The sequence below is a fragment of the Erigeron canadensis genome, chromosome 1, assembly GCF_010389155.1.
Source record: "Erigeron canadensis isolate Cc75 chromosome 1, C_canadensis_v1, whole genome shotgun sequence".
NCBI lineage: Eukaryota > Viridiplantae > Streptophyta > Magnoliopsida > Asterales > Asteraceae > Erigeron > Erigeron canadensis.
The window spans coordinates 19899040-19919733 of record NC_057761.1 but is presented as its reverse complement, the minus strand read 5'-3'; the positions used below and the strand labels follow the sequence as shown (position 1 = coordinate 19919733).

Genomic DNA, 20694 nt, shown 5'->3' with positions numbered 1-20694 from the left:
ATTCAAAGAATCAAGGTAACTTTCTTGAATTGCTAACACCATTAGCTTCTTATAATGATGATCTTGCAAATGTTATTTTGGAAAATGCTCCTAAAAAATCCAAGTATACATCTTCCGATATCTAACAAGAAGTTCTTAGTATTATGGCAAATAAAGTGAGAAAGTATATACGGGAAGAAGTGGGGGATTCTTGGTTTTGTATCATGGTTGATGAGTCACGGGATGAATCCAAAAAAGAGCAAATGGCCATAGTATTAAGATTTGTTGATGCGAAAGGGGTGATACGGGAAATATTCTTGAATACAGTTCATGTAGAAAATACTATTGCGGCGACTTTAAAGGCTAGTTTGTGGAATAGAATTTTGAATCAAAACTTTGATACTAGAAAAATTCATGGTCAAGGTTATGATGGTTCTAGCAATATGAGTGGGGAATGGAACGGATCACAGGCACTCGTTCGGCAGCATAGTCCTTATGCATATTACATTCATTGCTTTGCTCACAGGTTACTTACTTTTTATTGTTTTTCGTTCTTTTTTTGGTTTGACTAAATACTCATATGGAGTTGATTTTTTTTTATAGGTTACAACTTGCCTTAGTTTGTGTCTCAAAGCAAGTCGATCCAGTACACGAGTTCTTTGATAAATTAGCTTATGTAATAAATGTGGTTTGTGCTTCTAGTAAGTGTCACGATGAGTTACAAAAGGCGAAGGCAAATGAGATTAAAGAATTACCGGAGTTGGGTGAAATCAAATCGGGAAAAGGAAAAAACCAGGTCAGAACATTAAAAAGGGTTGGGGATACACGTTGGGGTTCCCATTATAATTCCATTTGTAGTTTGATTAACATGTTTGGTGTTACTCGGACTGTTCTCAAGGGAGTAATGGACGACAAACCTAATAATACCCGTCCTCAACGTGGAGATGCTCAAGTGGCTTATACTCACTTGAAGTCATTCGAGTTTGTGTTTGTTCTTCACATGATGAAAGAGGTGATGCAAAAAACTGATGCACTTTCTCAAGGATTACAAAAGAAATCCCAAGACATCCTTAATGCAATGGAGTCAGTTTCAGCCACAAAGGTTAGTCTAAATGATTTTAGAAACAATGGATGGGATTCTTTAATTGAGAAAGTTAATTTTTTTTGTCAAAGATATGACATTGAGCAGCCCGATATGAAGGCTCCATATAAATCTACCCGGTATCGGCCTCGTAAAAATGATCTTCATGTTACATTTGAACATTTTTACCGAGTAGATTTGTTTATGGAGACATTGGATAAGAAAAGACATCGGTAGAGTTATTATCTCTTGGTGCGAGTTTATGCTCAAAACAGATTAATATTGGTGATATTGTTCTTCTTGTTGAGAAATATTATCCTATGGACTTTATAGAGCAGGAGGGAAATCAGTTAAGATGTCAAGTTGAGACTTTTCAAGTTGAAAGGATAGATAATTCCAAGCTAAGTAAGGTAGCAACCCTTTCTGATCTCTGCCAAACTCTTGTAGAAACTGGGAAAAATAGCATGTATGATTTGGTTGAAAGAGTGTGTCGGCTACTCTTGACACTTCCGGTTTCAACTACAACAACAGAGAGGGGATTTTCGGCAATGAAGATATTAAGACTCGCCTACGTAATAAGATGTCTGGTGACAATCTAGCAAACAGTATGGTGATTTACATAGAAAAAAAAAAATTGCTAGCAAGTTTGATGCGGAGTCCATAATTGAAGAATTCAATGTTCTTAAAGGTTGAAAGGTTGAAATCTAATTTCTTCAGTGAATCGAACCAGGTACCAACCGTTTAACTCCTTTTTAATGTAATAATATTTACTTGTCTTGGACAAATATTTAGTTTTTTAGTGATTGAAACTTTTTTTTATTATAATAGTATTTAATTTTTTACCCGACCCGAATCGAATCACCAACCCTAACATATTACCCGAACAATAACTTTAGGAAAAAAAAATTAGATCCTGACCCCCTACTCAAAAATTTCTGGCTTCGCCACTGGGGAGGATCCGCATGTGTTAGAGTCTAAACTTTTCATATTTGTTGGGGTGGATTAATGAGATATTTCTCTAAAGTCCTGAGTTTAATCTCAAGCATGCATGTAATTTAAGAGTAGATGTAGATTACAATGTCGTTCGTTACACACACACACACACACATATTCCAGTGAGAACATCTTAAAATGAGAACACAGTGAGAAATCTATTTATTAAAAAGTTGCAGAAGATTTTAATTGCCATCACCACCTAGGTAGGGTGGTAGAGGCTTTGGTCTCGTGGAGAGAAAAAGTATTATGGAGAAGTTTATGCATTAGTTCAGATGTAAATTTGCTGGAAAAAATAAATAAATAAATAAATTGATAAAATTGTTATTCCATTTGTGATAATAGACTATAGACGATGACCAAAATAAATGAGTGTTAATAAATAAAACTATTGAGAGTTGGATGGCTTTAAGCCGCCCGCCGCCCCTTTTCGCCACATTTCCGCCTGGCACATTAGCCAGAGGGACGACATTGGTAAAAAAAAGAGGAGCTTAACATTTATATAACGTTCGTGCCCCTTGTGAGTCTCAAAAGAATAACCGCTGAACATTTATGTTTGAGGACTCCGACAATCGGCTCAAGATTCCAGTGGCGGCGGCAGCAACAACGAGTTTTCCGATGAATAGGCTCAAAAGCACATCTATGTATATATTTATACATATCTCATGAAGACACCCAAAAATCAAAGGTTGACCACCAATATCCAGCTAACCACCTCCACCACTTTTCATTGCTGGAAAAAGCCATCCCCAGCACCACTGCATTTCCGTTTCATCTTTCAGAGGTGATGGTGGTTGCGTAGGAACAAGAACAGGAGAGAGAGAGAGAGAGAGAGAGAGAGAGAGAGAGAGAAAGAAAGAAAGGGATGTGGATGTTTCCAATTATGTTTCTACTGATTTTCTGTTTACATTTATTGATGGGTCATTTTGCTTTCTTTACTTGCTTTCTTTATATCCCTTTTATTGAAATTATGATGGAATTATTAGGTCGAGTTTCGCTGTAAACAGGAGCATCTCCGGTTGCATCTAGAGACAAAAAGATTTGTCTAGAAATATTAGAAGTATAGTGGTCAGTGTACAGTTGATGCAACTGGAGCTCACTCTAGTTGAGATCTGACCAAGAACTGAAGACATTCCAATTGAAGCTGAAGACAGCAAGTGGAAAAAAGAGAATGACCATGGCAGCGAAGCCAGTGGACATTTTTCCTAGATCAAGACTGGAGAGCATTAGTGTAAAGTACTTAAAAAGCTTTACACTGATTACGAGGAAGACCTTATTACTTTATGTACAATTATCGAGACAATACCCTTTGTTTATGATTAAAGTACAAAAGTGCATAAGGTATGTTGAATAAAGTGACTTTATATCTTACTTTATCAAGCATTTTGAAGGAATTCAATACACTTCCTTAAATGCTCTCAACCATATTTGTACGGCAAGGTTGACATCTCAATGTCAACCTTTGCTTATAAACAAGGGCCTTTGCACAACCAAGAAACAATCTTTTGCATATGTGCTTTGCAATATTATTGGTGAACTTGTGCAATATTCTCTCAATTGCAAAAAGGAACATTTCACAACTTTAAGTGTTTCGATTGAAAAGAGAACTTCCAAGTATAGATCAATTGTATTTAATAAGTTGTTAGGATATTTACATTATTCTATTATCTGGTTCCGCAACAACTTTGTAATATATTTAACATATAAATAAATAAATTATACTTGAAAATTACATATTGTCTCACCAATTTACTTTACAAGTATTTAATATTTGCATTGTCTTTTACTTATCACTTTGTCACCTTAATAAGTAATCTATCCAGTAACTTGGTATATCGTTCATAGCAACTGGCAATTGTCTAGTTCTTGAACATATTGCAAAGACTCTCACCGTCAACATAGAGATGTGTTTAGTAGTACTATCTCTTGAGTTGGGACTTACTTTATTCTCATATAGGTATATGGTGGAAATAAAAGGTTCTCTTATATTTCATTGGATAATCAATATTATCAACTTTATTTGTAAAATAAATTTGATAATAATTTTATAGGGTCTCAATCCAATTATAATGCTTGTTAGATTTAGATATTTAACTTAAAGCATTTCAGTAAACTTGTATACTTGCTGGATTTTTTGTTGATCATTTGATAGGGTTTTATATTAGTTTTTTTTTTTTTTTTTTTGCAATAATGTTTAAAGTTACTAGTTTTGATTGTTTGATGGGATAGTTTTTAGGTTTTTTTTTTGGCTTTTTGTTATAATGGTTAATAAGTTAGTTATTTAAAAAAAAAAAGTAAAATGCGTGAAAATTAAATGTTACTGAATGAATTTATCTTTGTCATTTGTTCAAATGAACTTAAGGTTCACTAAGTAGTTCATAAATACCAGGATCTAAGGTGTTTAAAACGGTTGAATATCTAAGAGTAACCATAAAAACACAAAAAAGAAAAATTACGAAAATCCGTACTATAGTAAGAAACTAATTTTATTGTTTTTGTGTTTTAAAAAAAAAACATATTAGTGGTTTGGTTTTTGGGTGCATATAAAAACTCAAAGCAAACCATATTAATATTCATGTTAGTGTTCAAGCCCGTCTAATGTACGGGTAGTCTCAAAATATATTAATCAAAGCTAAAAAATTGGAATTCGAGTAAGGGGGAAAATATGATGTGTTTAGAATCCGGGTTTTAGACTTCAGGTCTGCGTGTTTCGTAATAATTTTTCTTAATCTTTATTTAATTAATAACATCTAATTTAATGGGGTTGGTTTGGGAGTTGTTTTGGTCAAAAATCACCTTAGATCAATTAAGTAACCAAACTTTCGTTCGTGAGGTTGTGTGCTTGTAAAAATATGTTGAGTTACAAAGATGCGTTGTTAAGAAAGACTTTTGATAAAGATTATGTCGACTAAACAATAAAGAAGGTCAAGATATTCGCAAACTAATGTAAATAATGCAGAATATGTTAATATAAGCAAGATATTAAGCAAGAATCAAATAAATAATGCGTAAAATAAAGAGTAAAAAGCAAGAACACCTATATTTGTTGACGAGGAAAAGCCCTTAATCCTTAGAAGATTGTCGGCATAAAAACCACGGGAGGAAACAATGGTTCCTGCCTTGTTCTTTATTGATGAATGTTAAAATGATTACAATTGGTGGGAGTAGGTTGATCGATCTCTCTAAGTGTATAAACGGCGAAGAGAATAGTATGTAGCGTGTGTGTGAATACAAGTGAGTAATGACTGATGAAAAGTATGTGTCTATGATCGATCAACCTCCTTCTATTTATAAAGCAAATGATAAACTAACTATCCGATATTGTAGAGATCTTCCACATCTTCAATTCTTGAACGTTATTGAAGATCTTGCCTGGTCAAGTGACCGTTAATGTATTTCTCCTCATGCTGAATTCAACTTGAAGTCCGGTTATGTTGGAGGATTAAGTCTTCTTTGCGTGTAGAATAGATTCTTTACGTGTGTCTTTGATTTTGTACCATTAGAGGTATTTCCCATGTGTGATATTGATTATCATTGATCCTGCATGTTTAACTTACGAGGAAATAATAATAATATTTGCAACAATACGTTAGTATATCTTCCGAATGTTCCGCTGTGTCAAGATCCTGAGATGTCAAGATCTTGGGCTTTCAGAAAACTTTGAACGGAGTCAAATAGTAAAATTTCAAAACCGTCTTACAAATAAGACGCTTTGTCACTCAAATTTCTTTGAGTGTCATATCGGTTCAGTGTAACTTCTCTTGTCAAAAATGTCTAAGGACTTTTCTTCTTCCGAGGTATTATCTTCATTCTGTATTTTAGTTTGTTCGCTTAGATCAACAACTCTTCTTATATTTTTCAGGTATCTGAAAATTTCAAATTGAAACGAATGGACATTGTGAACAATGAGATCATCAAGAATCTAAGTAAGATCATTGAATCCTTTGAGAAAAAGACCAATCTCGAAAAGGAAATGGCCGATAAAACGAAGAGTCAATTGGAATCCAAAATAATGGATATGCACTTATTGTTGTTAGAGGAATACCAAGAAATCGACCTTTTGGAAGAAGAGCTTATTCTTACTAGAAGAAGACATGATTTAGCAGCTGCTCGAGTTAATAGATTTGAAAGAGAATATCCCTTAGAGGCTAAGTCGCTTTTTCCTAGCAAAGGAAATTCGACTCTTTAAATATTGTATCAACATATTGGACTTCTTAAAGCTTATGTTTATTCGGTTTCTTGAATTACGTATACCATTATCCTTTACGACCAAAAATATCGTAAAATGTAGTTGACGGATAATTACAACCAAAATATTTAATTAATTTGTTTTGTTTCTCAAATACGCTTCGCCCTTAGTTAAAAAGTGAGTGGTTAGTTTTTAGGCCACGTACTCCTCAATAGTTACTGCATCCTTTAAATTAGGTATGAGTCATATTCTCTCTACACTCATTATTCACCGTGTGTATCGCTAATCTCTCTTTCAAGGTAAACTTTTCTTTTTCTTTTCTTTTTCATAATGTTTGTTGATTCTTCCTCTGCTTTAGCAGTTAGTGAATTTATTGAAACAAATGTGATGGATAAAGATTATGTTAGCACTATGAGTAAGCCAGATCTTGATCACTTACAATCATATTTTCCAAAAGGTACTATCTTTAGGGCTCCGGATCCTAAAATTAAAATAGACCTAGCTTCTGACATTTGGATAGGTTTTCCCGAATATCCTTTCAAACATTTGAAATTAACCTTTCCTTTTCCTAGTTTTATTACTCAGTTTTTTAAGTCCGTCATGATCTCATATGGTCAAGCCAGCCCTATGCTTTGGAGGATCCTGTTTGTCTTGAACGATATTATTACTAGCAAAAAGTTAGAGCTTAAGGTTCCCGACTTGAGTATAGTTTATAATTTAACTACTTTTGGTACGGGGTTTTATATTCTCAAAGTAAAATATAGCCATAGGCATTTGGTTGGTAAAGTAACTCACAATGATGATCGTTGGAAATTCCGGTTCTTTTTTGTTAAAAGAGAGAGTCTTCCCGTAGGCAGTTATCTACCTCCATCTTGGATAGCAGGAGGTACGATTGATAGGTCTTTTTAAACTTATTAGTTTATGACCCATTCTTATGTATGTAATATTTTTGTTATATTCGCAGCAAAACTAAAAGCTTCGAAGGATAAGGGAGCTAAGAAAAGGATTGAAGCCTTCTTCGATTTAGATAGTGAAAAAAGGAACTTTGGTCGATACGCCGTCAAGTCTGCATCCTCTACTAAGACAAGTGAAGAAACTATGGAAGATAACACTGCTCAATCTATTCCGAAGAAGAATTCTCCATCTGAAGAGTTCTGTGACGAGGGGCTTTTTGCTATGAGTGAAACTCCTAAGAAGCGTCCAGTGACTACAGCAAGAACTCGAGCCAGTAAGAAAGTAAATACTGATTCTTCTTTAAAAACTGAAAGCAAACCCAAGGCGGATTCTGAGGTAAGGGTGATCGATTTGACTGGGAAGAAGGTACCTCCACTCAAGATTCCAGGACTTATGACTTTGGAATTCGTCAAGACTCAGTTTGAAGAGGTATATTTGTGCTTAATTTTTCTTTGATTAAAGTTTCTTTCGATTTACTAATGTTTTATCTTTTTTCAGGCTCTTGCATTGGCCACTTATAGCAGTGAATGTGTCTGGAAGTTTATGGGAAAGAAGTCAGAGGAGTGTACAAATCTCAAATTGCAACTTAACAACAGGGATAAGCTTGTCAAGGATCTGGAAGAGGAGTTGGCCAAAACCAAAGATGAGTTAGCCAAGATGACCAAGAAGTTTGAGGAATAGTCCGCAAAGTTCGAGAAAAAGATGAAAAGTAAGTCGGCAGCAATCATACAGAATGCAAAGTGGAGCACTGAAAGGTCAATTGCAGGGGTCAGAGTTCAAATGGCTTTGGAAGCCCAAGCAGCTGGTTCTGTTCTTCCCAAGAAGTGGGATATTAAAAAGTTTGATCAAGAATATGTGAATTTGGGAGGTGAATCCAAATTGAAGAAAAAGCAAGATGAAGATCTAATTGTTGAAGATGAAGTCGATGACACGTATGAAGAAATCAAAAAAGTTAGTCAGGAAGCAGTTAGGGATGATGACAAGATGTTGGAAGATGATGAAGAGTTTGACAAGGATGAGGAGCAGAAGTAGGAGAAGGCAGCTTGACGGTTTTTAATAGCTGTAATTAGTATTTTTAATTTGGAATGTGGTCTCTAACCAAAATAATTTCTCTGAGGTGTGATTAATCTGGGATGATTAACCTTGGTGGTGTTTTAGGATTTATGAACTATAGCTTAGGATCATATTTGCTGTGGGAGACTGTTCCGGTGCTGTTTAGCACAAATTTTCAAATCTCAACAAGTATTTCGTATATTTGTTGCGTTAATTTTGCTATTTGTTTAGCATTGCCCCCCCCCCTTTTTTATTTTGGCAGGTATAACGGCGTGCTATTATCCAGGTATTTCTTAATCTTTCATGCTTAATAATTTAGCATTAGTTTTTATAATATCGTTTCTAAGTTTTAATCAGACACATATATCTGAATTGAAACAATGAAGGAATTGGAATACGTGCACCTTTCGTATTGAATTGTCTCAGTGGTAGGCTATGATTAAATAAATCGTAGTTCCTCGGCTGTTCATCACTCTCTGTTTCTTTAGAATGCTTTGATTAGTATTTATTTCCTTGCATTCATTGCATATAGCTAAACAGAGCAGATAGTTGTATTAGTTCAAAGAAATGAATTCTCAGACAGTGAATCCCAGAGTTCATTGATATCTATGATTGAACGTCAAGTTCATAAGATGTGTGGGGTATCCCCAATCTTTTGAATAAATACTCTTTGAATGGCACAGTTAGCCGGCTTCATATGGCGTGATTAGCCCTCTTGGTTATCAATTAAACAATAGTGGCGTTGTTAGCCTTTGTACATCAGACAATGGTGGCGTGATTAGCCAAATCGGGAGATCAATGGTAATATCGATAACCAACAGAATTAATTTCGACGACCATGGAATTTAACCCTTCAACCGTCTAATTAATTTGTGCGACCGGGCGATTTTAAGAAAGGTGTAAACCTTTAACCAAAAGCTGGCGTTAGAGCCATTCGGTAGAAATTCCATAATGAAAAGGTGAAAACCTTTAACCAAATGTAGGCGTTAGAGCCAAATTGCGAAGATATTATTAAGAGAAGGTGGAAACCTTCAACCAATAGCTGGTGTTATAACTATAAGGTAAAGATCCTATTTGCAGTAAAGAGTGTTCATCGAATGAGATCAAATATTTTTCATTTGTCTAAGAATATTCTTGAGACTACAATTGTGTCAAACAATTAGTCAAAAGAAATCATGATTTGTAAATCTGCATGTCCATGTTCCATACCTCAAAGTTGGGATTCTTTGACGTACTATCTTTAGACAATATCCTTGTAGCAGTTATTTCTCTAATAGGAGCTTGAGTTTGTAAAGCTTGTAATTTGAGAATTTCTACGAATCTCAGTTGTAGCGTCTTGAGATCCTTCATGACGTCATAGCTTCTTTCTTCCATTTCTTGTTCAGTTCGAGCAATAATTGAAAATAAATTAGCATTAGCATAAGTGAAGGGATAGGATAGTTCAGGTTCCTTTCTCATATGGAGTGTCCCCGTATTTTTATTCTTGGAAAACCCTTTTACGTGTTTTGTCGACATAATCAAGTAAAGAATGATCAGATTTTGATTTATTGAAAAGCACCTTTTGCCGCACGGTGGGCGCCAAATTGTTTTGGTCAAAAATCACCTAAGATAATCTATGTCGAAGACTTAGATCAGTTAAGTAACCAACTTTCGTTCGTGAGGTTGTGTGCTTGTAAAAATATGTTGAGTTACAAAGATGCGTTGTTAAGAAAGACTTTTGATAAAGATTATGTCGACTAAACAATAAAGAAGGTCAAGATATTCGCAAACTAATGTAAATAATGCATAATATGTTAATATAAGCAAGATATTAAGCAATAATCAAATAAATAATGCGTAAAATAAAAAGTAAAGAGCAAGAACACCGATATTTGTTGACGAGGAAAAGCCCTTAATCCTTAGAGGATTGTCGGCATAAAAACCCTGGGAGGAAACAGTCGTTCCTGCCTTGTTCTTTATTGATGAATGTTAAAATGATTACAATTGGTGGGAGTAGGTTGATCGATCTCTCTAAGTGTATGAACAGCGAAGAGAATAGTATGTAGCGTGTGTGTGAATACAAGTGAGTAACGACTGATGAAAAGTAAGTGTCTAGGATCGATCAACCTCCTTCTATTTATAATGCAAATGATAAACTAACTATCCGATATTGTAGGGATCTTCCACATCTTCAGTTCTTGAACGTTATTGAAGATCTTGCCTGGTCAAGTGACCGTTAATGTATTTCTCCTCATGCTGAATTCAACTTGAAGTCCGGTTATGTTGGAGGATTAATTCTTCTTTGTGTCTTGAAGAGATTCTTTACGTGTGTCTTTGATTTTGTACCATTAGAGGTATTTCCCATGTGTGATATTGATTATCATTGATCCTGCATGTTTAACTTACGAGGAAATAATAATAATATTTGCAAATTGCAACAATACGTTAGTATATCTTCCGAATGTTCCGCTGTGTCAAGATCCTGAGATGTCAAGATCTTGGGCTTTCAAAATATTGGTACTTGAAATTTCAGGCATAACAGGAGTGTTAAGGGGTTTGGGAAAATCTGGCATCTTTGAAAGTTTATTGTTTTAGTTTTTGATATTATATTTCAAATACTTCGCATCATTCTTTGCATATGTTTATAATTGTTGTTGACAACAAATGCTCCTCAATATATACAAAAGTTATAATAATATAATAAATCGTTGGTTTTGGTTTTTCTTTGATTTTCTTGCTTTTTATTCGAACATACCGAATCGAATGTTCAATGTTTATATTAAACATAAAATCCCTAGAACCAATTCGACAACTTAATCAATACAAAAACTAAAGAAGGAAACATATGAACATTAACTTCATAAAAATATTGAATCTAGTTAACCCCTTTTTTTTCAACTTTAATTAAATAAAGAATTTGTAGTTTATTATATCTAGACTTAAGACAAACACAAACAATAATTTTAGACTATAATTACGAAAACTAAAGAAAGAAACATATGCAAATTAACTCCATATAAATATTAAATCTAGTTAACCCTTTTTTTTCAACTTTAGTCAAACAAAATTTTTTTTGTAGTTGTTATATCTAAACTTAAGACAAACACAAAGTACCATTTTAGACTAAAATTACGAAAAACTAAACAAATATATATAACTTTTGAAAAGTACATACCAATTTATCAACAAAGACCATCTCGAACGTTTTGATTTTCTTTGGGTTGTTACACTCCCAAACAGTCCATACATGCACAACACGGAGTCGTAGATGATGGTTAACATGTGTTTACAAAAGATATTCAAGATGAACTAATGTGGTCTTATTTTTTGTTGTTGAAGAAGAAACCATGATGAACTTATAATGGACAACAAACTAAATTAATAGAGATAATAATAACAATAACATAAAAATTTAAAATTAATAGAGATAATAATAACAATAACATAAAAATTTAATGTTAAATAATAATGATTAAATATGAACAAAGTATATTAAAAAAAAAAAAAACCCTCTTGCAAGTCAACTTCTTGATAGACGACTATTTTTTTGTTTTGGTTGAAGATATGTGAGTTTAATCCTGGGTTGTATATAGATGTAATATAATTTTTGGGAGACTTTTTAAGATAAAAAGATTTTTTTATTAATAATAAGGTCGGCCCCATAGATTTAATAATCAAAAAAATATTTAAAAAATAGAAGATTAATGAGGATGGAGAATTAGGCTCAAAGAGGGAGATTATGTGTGTCAAGTGTATCCCTAACCCCCTCTTTTAATTATATTATAGATAGATATATTCTTAATGACAATAAATTTTTAATTTAAACATATTAAATTTGATATGGATTATGAAAGTAGAGTGTGATTATATTAGCATTTATAGGTAATGAAGTCATGAATAGTTGTAAATCTTATATTCTAAATTAGTTGTTCATTGAATGATTAATTAAGTAAACTTTTGATATTATGCTAATATATTTACTATACAAAATTTCGTTTGTTATGAATATGGTTTTAAGAAAACCATATCTCGCATGTATAATACAAAAAGAATCATTTATAACTGAAAAAATTAAAAACCAACCCAATAAACCAAAAAATAAACCGCTATAAATCAAACACAAATAGTTTGATATTTTAAAAATCCAAATGGTTGGTTTGGCTTTTGGTTTTAACTAGGGGTAAGTATGAACCGGTTTAATGCGGTTGAACCAAACCAATCATTTGTGTTTTTAAAAAATTAAACCATTTGTTTTTGGTTTATAGTAGTATGGTTTTTCGGTTCATTCGGTTGGTTTTTGGTTTTTTGGATATATAATTTTTTTTTATTTTTTTTTTATTTCATATGTACGAAACTCGCTTTTTTTAAAACAAAATTATAACAAAAGGAATTTCACATAGTAAACCTTTTTGCATAATATTCATAGTCTAGCTAAATAGTTATTCAATGATCATCTAATTTAAAATACAAAGATATTTAACTATTCATTACTTCATGCACGTATAAATACTAAAATACTCTAAGTATACTTGTTTAACCTATACCAAGTTTTACATGCTCAAATTAAAAATCTATTATCATTAACGATATACAGTATATTAGATACTAAAGGTTCAAGTCTTATAAGACAAGGTTTTCCCTAATATGTTGTCGTGCCTTTGGTCGGATTGTTAAGGAGGTGTAAACGAGATAATTTTGCTCGAGAATTATTGAAATTCGATTTGTAAAAAATTCGTTTCGAGACGAGTCTAAAAAGCTCGGGACGAATTCGAGCTTAGCTATTCACTCGTTTCGTAATCGAGCCTCAGTTCAAACTTAGAATACATAACTCGTTTAAGCTCGCGAGCCTAAACAGCTTTCATATATAATTTATTAATTTAATAACATGGTTATTTATATATATACATACATATTATATTAATCAAGCTTTCAAATACTAATAGCTTACTTTTAATCACTTACCAAGCTCGAGCTCGAACTAAACTCTAATTCGTTTAGGGTTTTTTTTTGACAAACGAGTCGATCTCGAGTCGAATATCACGAGCCGAGCTCGAGTTTGAAAATTAAGGTTCAAACGAGCTCGAGCCTCAAAACCGATCTCCGGCTCGAGCATTGCAAGATCAGGTGAGAGAGTCCTATAGCGTAGACCCGGCTAAAATAATATACTTTAGACCATCTAGTGTGATAATCGATCCATACCCATAAAAAAAAAACTAATGTCTAACTTAAATTTATTTTTTTTTAAATATATAATATGGTATGGTGTAGGTTTTTTGGTTTTCGTTCTAATATGCACCCAAAAATCAAATCACTAATATGGTTTTTTCAAATATAATAACAATTAAATTAGTTTTTTACTTTGGGGCAGTTTTTCTCAGTGTTTTAAATACCGCTACATACCGACCAGTATTACCGGCATCAGAGGATATTCTGGTATTTTTAAGCCCGTATTTTTTTGGTATTTTCACTATTTAATACCGGACGATATTTCCTGTATTTTAGGTATTTTCCGGTATTTTAAATTTTTTAAAATTTTTTTTTATGATACATTAATAATATTTTTTTGTTATTTGTGAACTTTAAAATTTATATTTGTTATAAAATACTTATTTGGTATTATTGTTTAGTGGAATCTAATTGTATTTTGACTATTTTTTAAAAATTGTAATAAGTTTTGTAGGTACTTTATAAAATAAGTTAAAATGATCATACCGGCTGGAATTTCCGGTAACACCCATAATACCGGTAATACCTGAACTTTTTTTAACACCGATATGACAAAAATAACGGTTTTTAAAATATTTGTTTTTCAATTTGGTTTTTTTTTATTTTCATGGATTTTATGATTTTTGGTTTGGTTTTATTCACCCCTAAATTTAACTTAAAACCGCATCCAACCAATCCGTACTTACCCCTTGTTTCTTTTGTCCTCACTCATTAGTTGATATTCGACTTTTAATAACACTCACCTTAACGGCGAAGCTTTGTAAGTACGAGATATCAAACATATGTCATTAAAGGTGATCTAATGGACAATAATCCAATCCATATCAAAAAAATTTTAATTGATTCATCATTATCTAGATCAATCCGTACAACTTCTCATTTTTTAATATAAAAGAGTTACATATCACTTTTTGATAATACTAGCCCCGAATCTTGCGATACGACGGTGGTTATGATGACGACGTTGGTGACCCATTAGTAAAGTATTAGACCTTGAGGAAATCCACCAGGGTTCGAATCTCACTTACTACATTTGTAGGTGGTGGATTATTAGGGGGTTTTAAGAGTCCGGGATTTCATCCCAGTCTTGAGTGGTTTGAGAGACTTTGAGCTCTACATACTGCCCAATTAAATGTCAATGTGGTGTTCGAGTGATAACTGCTAACTACTAATTCGATTTTAAAAAAATAAATTAATAGAGATAATATAATTTAATTGTTAAGAGCATGTGATTTTATAAATAAATAAATAAATTTGTATATAAATATATAAAAAAAAATATTTTTTTTTGAGAAAACGACATTTTAATCTACTGCTACTTCTAATTGCACGCATGTCTGAGATTAAACTCAAGACTCTCGAAAAATCCCTATTAATCCACCCCAACATATATGGGAAGTGGGACTCGAACACAGGTAGATCCTAAGACCTTACCAATGCCATTGGCTGTGTTATATCATATCAAATTTGTAAATATAATATCCAAAAAATATAAGGTAATGTCATAAGTATCCAATCCAGTAAAACCCAGGTTTAAGTGAAGTATGATGTATACGGTCTTACCCATGCACGAAGATAAAGATGTTATTTCCAGGCTTAGGGCTTAACCCTTGAAAAAATATTCTCAACGACAAGATGAAACCTTAGTTGAAAGAAGACATCTAGTCTTGATTGATCTCAAATCTAGATTTGAAGAGGAAGGAAAAAAAATATCTCTCTCTTAAAAGTTTTAAATTAGGGTTAAATGCATAAAAAGATAACTTATTTTCTTAAAATATTTAAAAAGATAACATATTTATGTTTTGATTATTAAAGAGACTATGTTTTTAATATGTAAGCAATAAAGCTTTAGTTATTAACGTGGCATGTCATTTCATTGAAAATGTCTACATGACATTATAATATAAGCCCCATTTATACACATAGCAATCTAAACCCTTTTTGTGAGTTGACTCAGTTTAAGGGCTGTTTGTTTTTTTAATTATAATTAACTAAATTGATTAAGTGAGATAAAAAATGTCTGTATGAATTAAATCAATATAGTTGTTTTTTGTTTATTAAGTCAAAAAAACAAACACTTTTAATGACTTAATAGATTAAATAGTTTTGATTAAGTCATGACTTAATTTATTAATTTTCAAACAAACTTTACCTTAATCTGAGCATTTCACATAAATTTCACATCAGATATTTCATAGTGGTGGCCTTTTATATTGATGTGTTATATCACATTGACACTACACGAAGTTTTAACATTAAACTCAATCGATTACGTTAATTACATACAATTTGAAAATGGAATCCCAAAAATGTGTTACTCTTTTTCAAGAATTTTATGTATTTAGGGGGTCTTTGGCCTAACGTTTTTCTTTTGGCTTGTGCTTATTAATTAATTACTTATCTTCTATAAGTTTATAAACTATTTTGTAGTGTTTGGTTTAGCTTATATTGTACAAGTTAATAAGCTTTTTTCAAGTGTTTGTGTTTGATTTTTTTATTTAACTTATGTTAGTAAAATGTCCAAAAAGGACAATATTTACATATTATCATATAACTTATATTTTACACGCATGGGCGTAGCTTTTAAGGGGCAAGGAGAGGCCCCAGACCCCCCGAATTTTTTTTAGATGTAACGGTATATTGTTTTCGTGTAGAAAAATTTCGATATAATCAATTTCGACCTCCCATTTTAAAAAAAAATAGTGTTAGAGAAGAAAAATTTAGATCTCAAACCCCACTAAAAATTTTCTTTCGCCATTGTTTATATGTATTTATGTTTTTATGAGTTAGTTAACTACATGATAATAGTTATAATCATCAAACTGTTCAAAATTCGGATGGAGTTGGAAAATAAGTTTAATTTTAATAAAGTAGGTATTTTTTTTAACATGAATAAAGTAGGTATTAGTAGAAAGGGGGTCAAGTGATAAATGAAAAATATATAATAATAGTTTCTGGAGGGAGGCAATCGATTAACATGTACAAAGTATATATATACAAATATGTGTTTGTTGTGAATACAAGTATGGACCCAGATTGATGTGGAGTTTCAAGCCACCATTGGAGTTGAAAAGATATAGATTTTTTGAGGTTGGAAGGTGGGTGTCGAGAAGATGACAAAATAGACCGGTTGTTTTGTTTAAGAGAAAGAAAGGCAGATGAGTATTTTAGCTGTTGTTAAAAAATCCTAGTAAAAAAAAAACTTTTGGCTTTTGTTTTAAAACCATTGTTGTAGTGGCTTCTATAAAATGGCTTATATAAGTCAAAAAACGATAAACTAAAAAGCCTAAGTGAGATTATGTTGAGCAAGACAAGCTAAATAAGCTAAAAGCCAGCAAAAGAAAAAAAAAAACTAGGCCAAACAATGACGTCCTTACAGTCGGGTTATAATTTAAACTAGGCCAAAAAAACACCACCTTAACCCTAAAAATTATATGAATCGATAGATGGCGATCTACACTTAAATTTTTAGATATAGATCGAATCACAATCCAATTAAGTTGGATTATTAATGGATCAATCCACATCCATACAATGACGTCTTTACAGTCGGGTTATATTTTAAACGTGACTAATCCGTTGGGTTAGTCGGTTTTATTGGGTCAGCGCCCCGTTAATCCAAATATGCAGAAAACCAATGCAAAACCCACCAAATTATAGTCAGTTTCTCTATGGATCGGAGAAACTTGTGTGTACATTAAAACCCAGCTTTGATACAAGACCAAAACTGAACCGTTGCCAATACAGATCAAAGGACATAGGTTGTTTCACAGTATTTATGGTAATAAAACTTAAATAAATTTGAATACGTCATCAAAAACAATTCTGATGTTGTATTCTCAAAGAATATAAAACAGAGTTAAAAAAAAATATAACTGAAAATTCCCATTTTTTTCTCTTCCTTTCTCAGAAAAGAAAAAAAGAAAGAAAAAAAATCAACAACAACAGGACCCAATCCCTGCACGGAATATAAGGTAAGTAAGCTGTAGACAGTCTTACCTCTCTACAAAAAAAAAATCAAGAACAACTTAATTCAAACCAATAAAAAAATAAAATATAAATGTTTTTATGGTGGAAGTAAAGTCAGAAATCTCGTGTGGAAGTGCCGATCATTGCATATGAGAATGCTACGTATGCACAAACATATATAATTAGATCTCATCATTCTATCTTTTATTTATAATGAAAATTAACCAGATTCCATACAATTCATTCCTTCCGATTAAGAAAAAGAATAGTAGTGAAAAATCATGTTATTCTAAATACAATAAAAAACAATAATCTAAATATTAGTGAAATTTTTTAAAGGGTTTTGGTGAAGGAAGGAGGAGGAACAAGGTGAGCAGGTGAGATATCTGAATGTGAGATAGGGGTTTAAATGATTAATGTTTTGATTTATAGTGGGCTTTTTAGGGTTTTCCTTGATAAAATCGCAGGCCCATGTTTGAAGTGTTCGGGTTCGGCCCTTTTCATTTTATTATGATTCGATTAAGCTTTTTTTATTTTACTTTTAAGGGTAAAATCTGGGCTTATCAGTATTGTTTATTCATATATCTAATTTCACTTTTGTTGCAACCAATTAGTTCTTGTCCATGGGCAGGTACTATATGATTCTTTTCATCTTTCACTCGGGTTGTTCCAGCTTTCCAACCTCCGAAACATGGTGCAAATTTATCGTAGGCAACGCCGCTATAGGAGCTATCATGTCCCAAACACGATACCTTCTTCCAACCAATATTTTGAAAACCAGACTCACAATATTTTGAAGCGCGGTCAGACCGGATACATAATTATACATATAAGTTATTCTTTTTAATAACTTTTATCAATAATACAATAACTTTTATCAATAATACTAAAAGTAAATAGATTAATTAATGATAATAAAAAAAATAATTCAATGTCATATCCTAATTTATGTACAAAAATATCAGTTTTTACTCGGTAGTATATTTAAAAAATGAAAATGAAAACATTTTGTACTCATATTTGGTATTGTAGCCGCAGTGAGTGTGTCCTGCCTCACTGCGCCGCAGTGAGCTTTCTTTCACTTTTGGCGGAGAATTTCCACTGCGCCGCAGTGGAGGTGGTCTCGCCTCACTGCGCCGCAGTGGACACCCAAAAAAAAAAAAAAAAAAAAAAAATTATTCGATTTTGTTTGAAGAGGTTTACATAAAGTGGGGCCAAGTCTAAAACGAATGTACGTCACTTTCAAACTTTTATATTTACAAAAAATAATTCTTCTTCTTCATTGAAAAACAGATCACCACCACCCCATGGAAGTCACTCATCACCACTATCAAAATAAAAAACGATCCAAAGCCAAATTGCTACGGCGATACAGCAATCTCCGACGACCCAGCCTACTCCGGCCATCTTCAGATCCACTTTTCACCGACCATCTCTGTTGACCTTTCAGATCTACTTTCCACCGGCGATCTGTGACGACGAAGCCATCTTCAATACCCTTCAGATCTACTTTTCATCTGTTATTCATCCCGTTTTCCGACGACATATAGTTGTTTGACCGACGGTTGACCGCCTCACGTCGGTTCAACTACCGGTCCGGTTCTTCCGATTCACCCGATTCAGTTCGGTTCAAAACTGTTCAGGTTCCGCTATTAGGCCGGTGGTGATCAGACCAGATTTCCCAAAAAATCCGGTCCAACCGCGGTCAGTTCGGTCAAACCGCCCGATTTGAAAACATTGCTTCCAACATGTTCTTTATGTTTAAGATGGCGAGCACCAACTCATCTACATCATGGATAATAGGAGAGAAAAGTTCTACTTATAAACAAATAATGTTTAAAACCCGACATGGATGCTGACATGGTTGCCATGTAAGCACCTGCCATGGCCTAGCACCTATATGGTTGTTTAATGCTTATATCCAGGGTCGGCCCAACAAGTTACATGGGTCAAGCCGTCAAGCAGTCGTTTAAGGTCCCCAAACAACCATGCCCCCAAATTTTATGTTTTGGGCTTTTTATTAACTATTGGGCTTATTTTAACACTACATGTCTTCAACCCCCCCTCTCTCTCTCTCATCCATGGCATACACATAAATTTATACATACAAGTCTACACATATCTCTCTCTCTTTTTAAACACATATTAAAAAAGTAGTCTAATTTTCCATAATTCTATAAATATACATACTACTTTATGATTTCTTTTACAATAAAATTAACAGAGCCTTTTAATTATTTATTTATTTAACCTTAAATTATACTGTATCTCATTTTGAAGGTTAGTACTTGGTAGATTTGACTTTATTACAAATTTAATTTGCTTATATTTTTGAATTTTAAATATGAAACAACTCTTAAAAATACTAGTCTACTCACTATTAATAGTTCAAATAACTCAGGGAATATAATTATAATATAGAGTTTTTAGATGTAGTTATTTAGAAATATTGGTCTCTGATTTGTGATTAATGTTGGTCATTAGATTATTTTTGACATTTAAAGCCTAGTTATAAGAGAAGAGCTTTTGCTAGAAACTTTTAAAAAAAGCCCTCTAAAACTAATCCTGCTTTAGCCCACTAAAAAGGTCGAGCCGACACTCCTTATATCTATTGGCATGTAGACCGTAAAACCTTGTGATTTGGATTTGTGTGATAATATGTATATCTTATCTTATATTTCGGAATTTGAGTTTTATTTTTCATAGATATAGACAATGTTGATGCCAAAAATATAAATATAATAACATGCAGCATGCATTGCATTAAATACGAGTACTTATTTTAATTTATTTTTGAAAGTTTATTGATATTTACAACGGCCGGCAACCAATCATTAGTAAAGTGCTTAAAAATACAAGCTCAAATTACAATAAAGTGAATATATACATTCTTCCCAAGTAATCGAGTATTTTTTCCATTCTATTCCTAAACTACAAAAATTCTAATGACTTGACGTCCTCGAGACTCCTTTCCATAATAATATACGAAGTAACCCGATCAGGCTTTGGCGCGTAACCCGACCACCCATTATTAGCGACGACGTCGCCGTAAATAGTGGGTCCCTCGTTCACATGTCTCCTCAATGTTTGACCGTTTCACGTGGTGGTGGCCCCCACTATTAGCGGCGACGTCGCCGCAAATAGTGGGACCCCCACTGCAGTTTTTCGGTATAAACAAGGCAGCTCTCTCTTCTTCGTTCCATTCGTTCGTCTTCTCCGTTTTATTTCTCCTCCGTAAAAACTTTTAATTTCTCCAGAAAATCCTTTCTTC

The 20694-nt window shown here is 32.9% G+C and overlaps 1 protein-coding gene across 1 annotated transcript; it reads left to right on the top strand.

Annotated features, from left to right (window-relative positions):
- Window positions 1-143: 143 nt before the first annotated feature.
- Window positions 144-6242, top strand: LOC122586365 (zinc finger MYM-type protein 1-like). The gene is made up of 5 exons (XM_043758358.1): window positions 144-505; window positions 583-775; window positions 878-1081; window positions 1336-1632; window positions 5916-6242. Exons 1-5 carry the CDS (start codon window positions 144-146, stop codon window positions 6240-6242), a joined length of 1383 nt encoding a protein of 460 aa, XP_043614293.1.
- Window positions 6243-20694: the final 14452 nt, after the last annotated feature.

Excerpts from the sequence above, each read along its gene's own strand:
- LOC122586365 (XM_043758358.1), top strand. The coding sequence starts at position 144 with ATGGCAAATAAAGTGAGAAAGTATATACGGGAAGAAGTGGGGGATTCT. Across the intron at positions 506-582 it reads ATTCATTGCTTTGCTCACAG|GTTACAACTTGCCTTAGTTT; the intron begins GTTACTTACTTT and ends TTTTTTTTATAG. Across the intron at positions 1,633-5,915 it reads AGATATTAAGACTCGCCTAC|GTATCTGAAAATTTCAAATT; the intron begins GTAATAAGATGT and ends TATATTTTTCAG.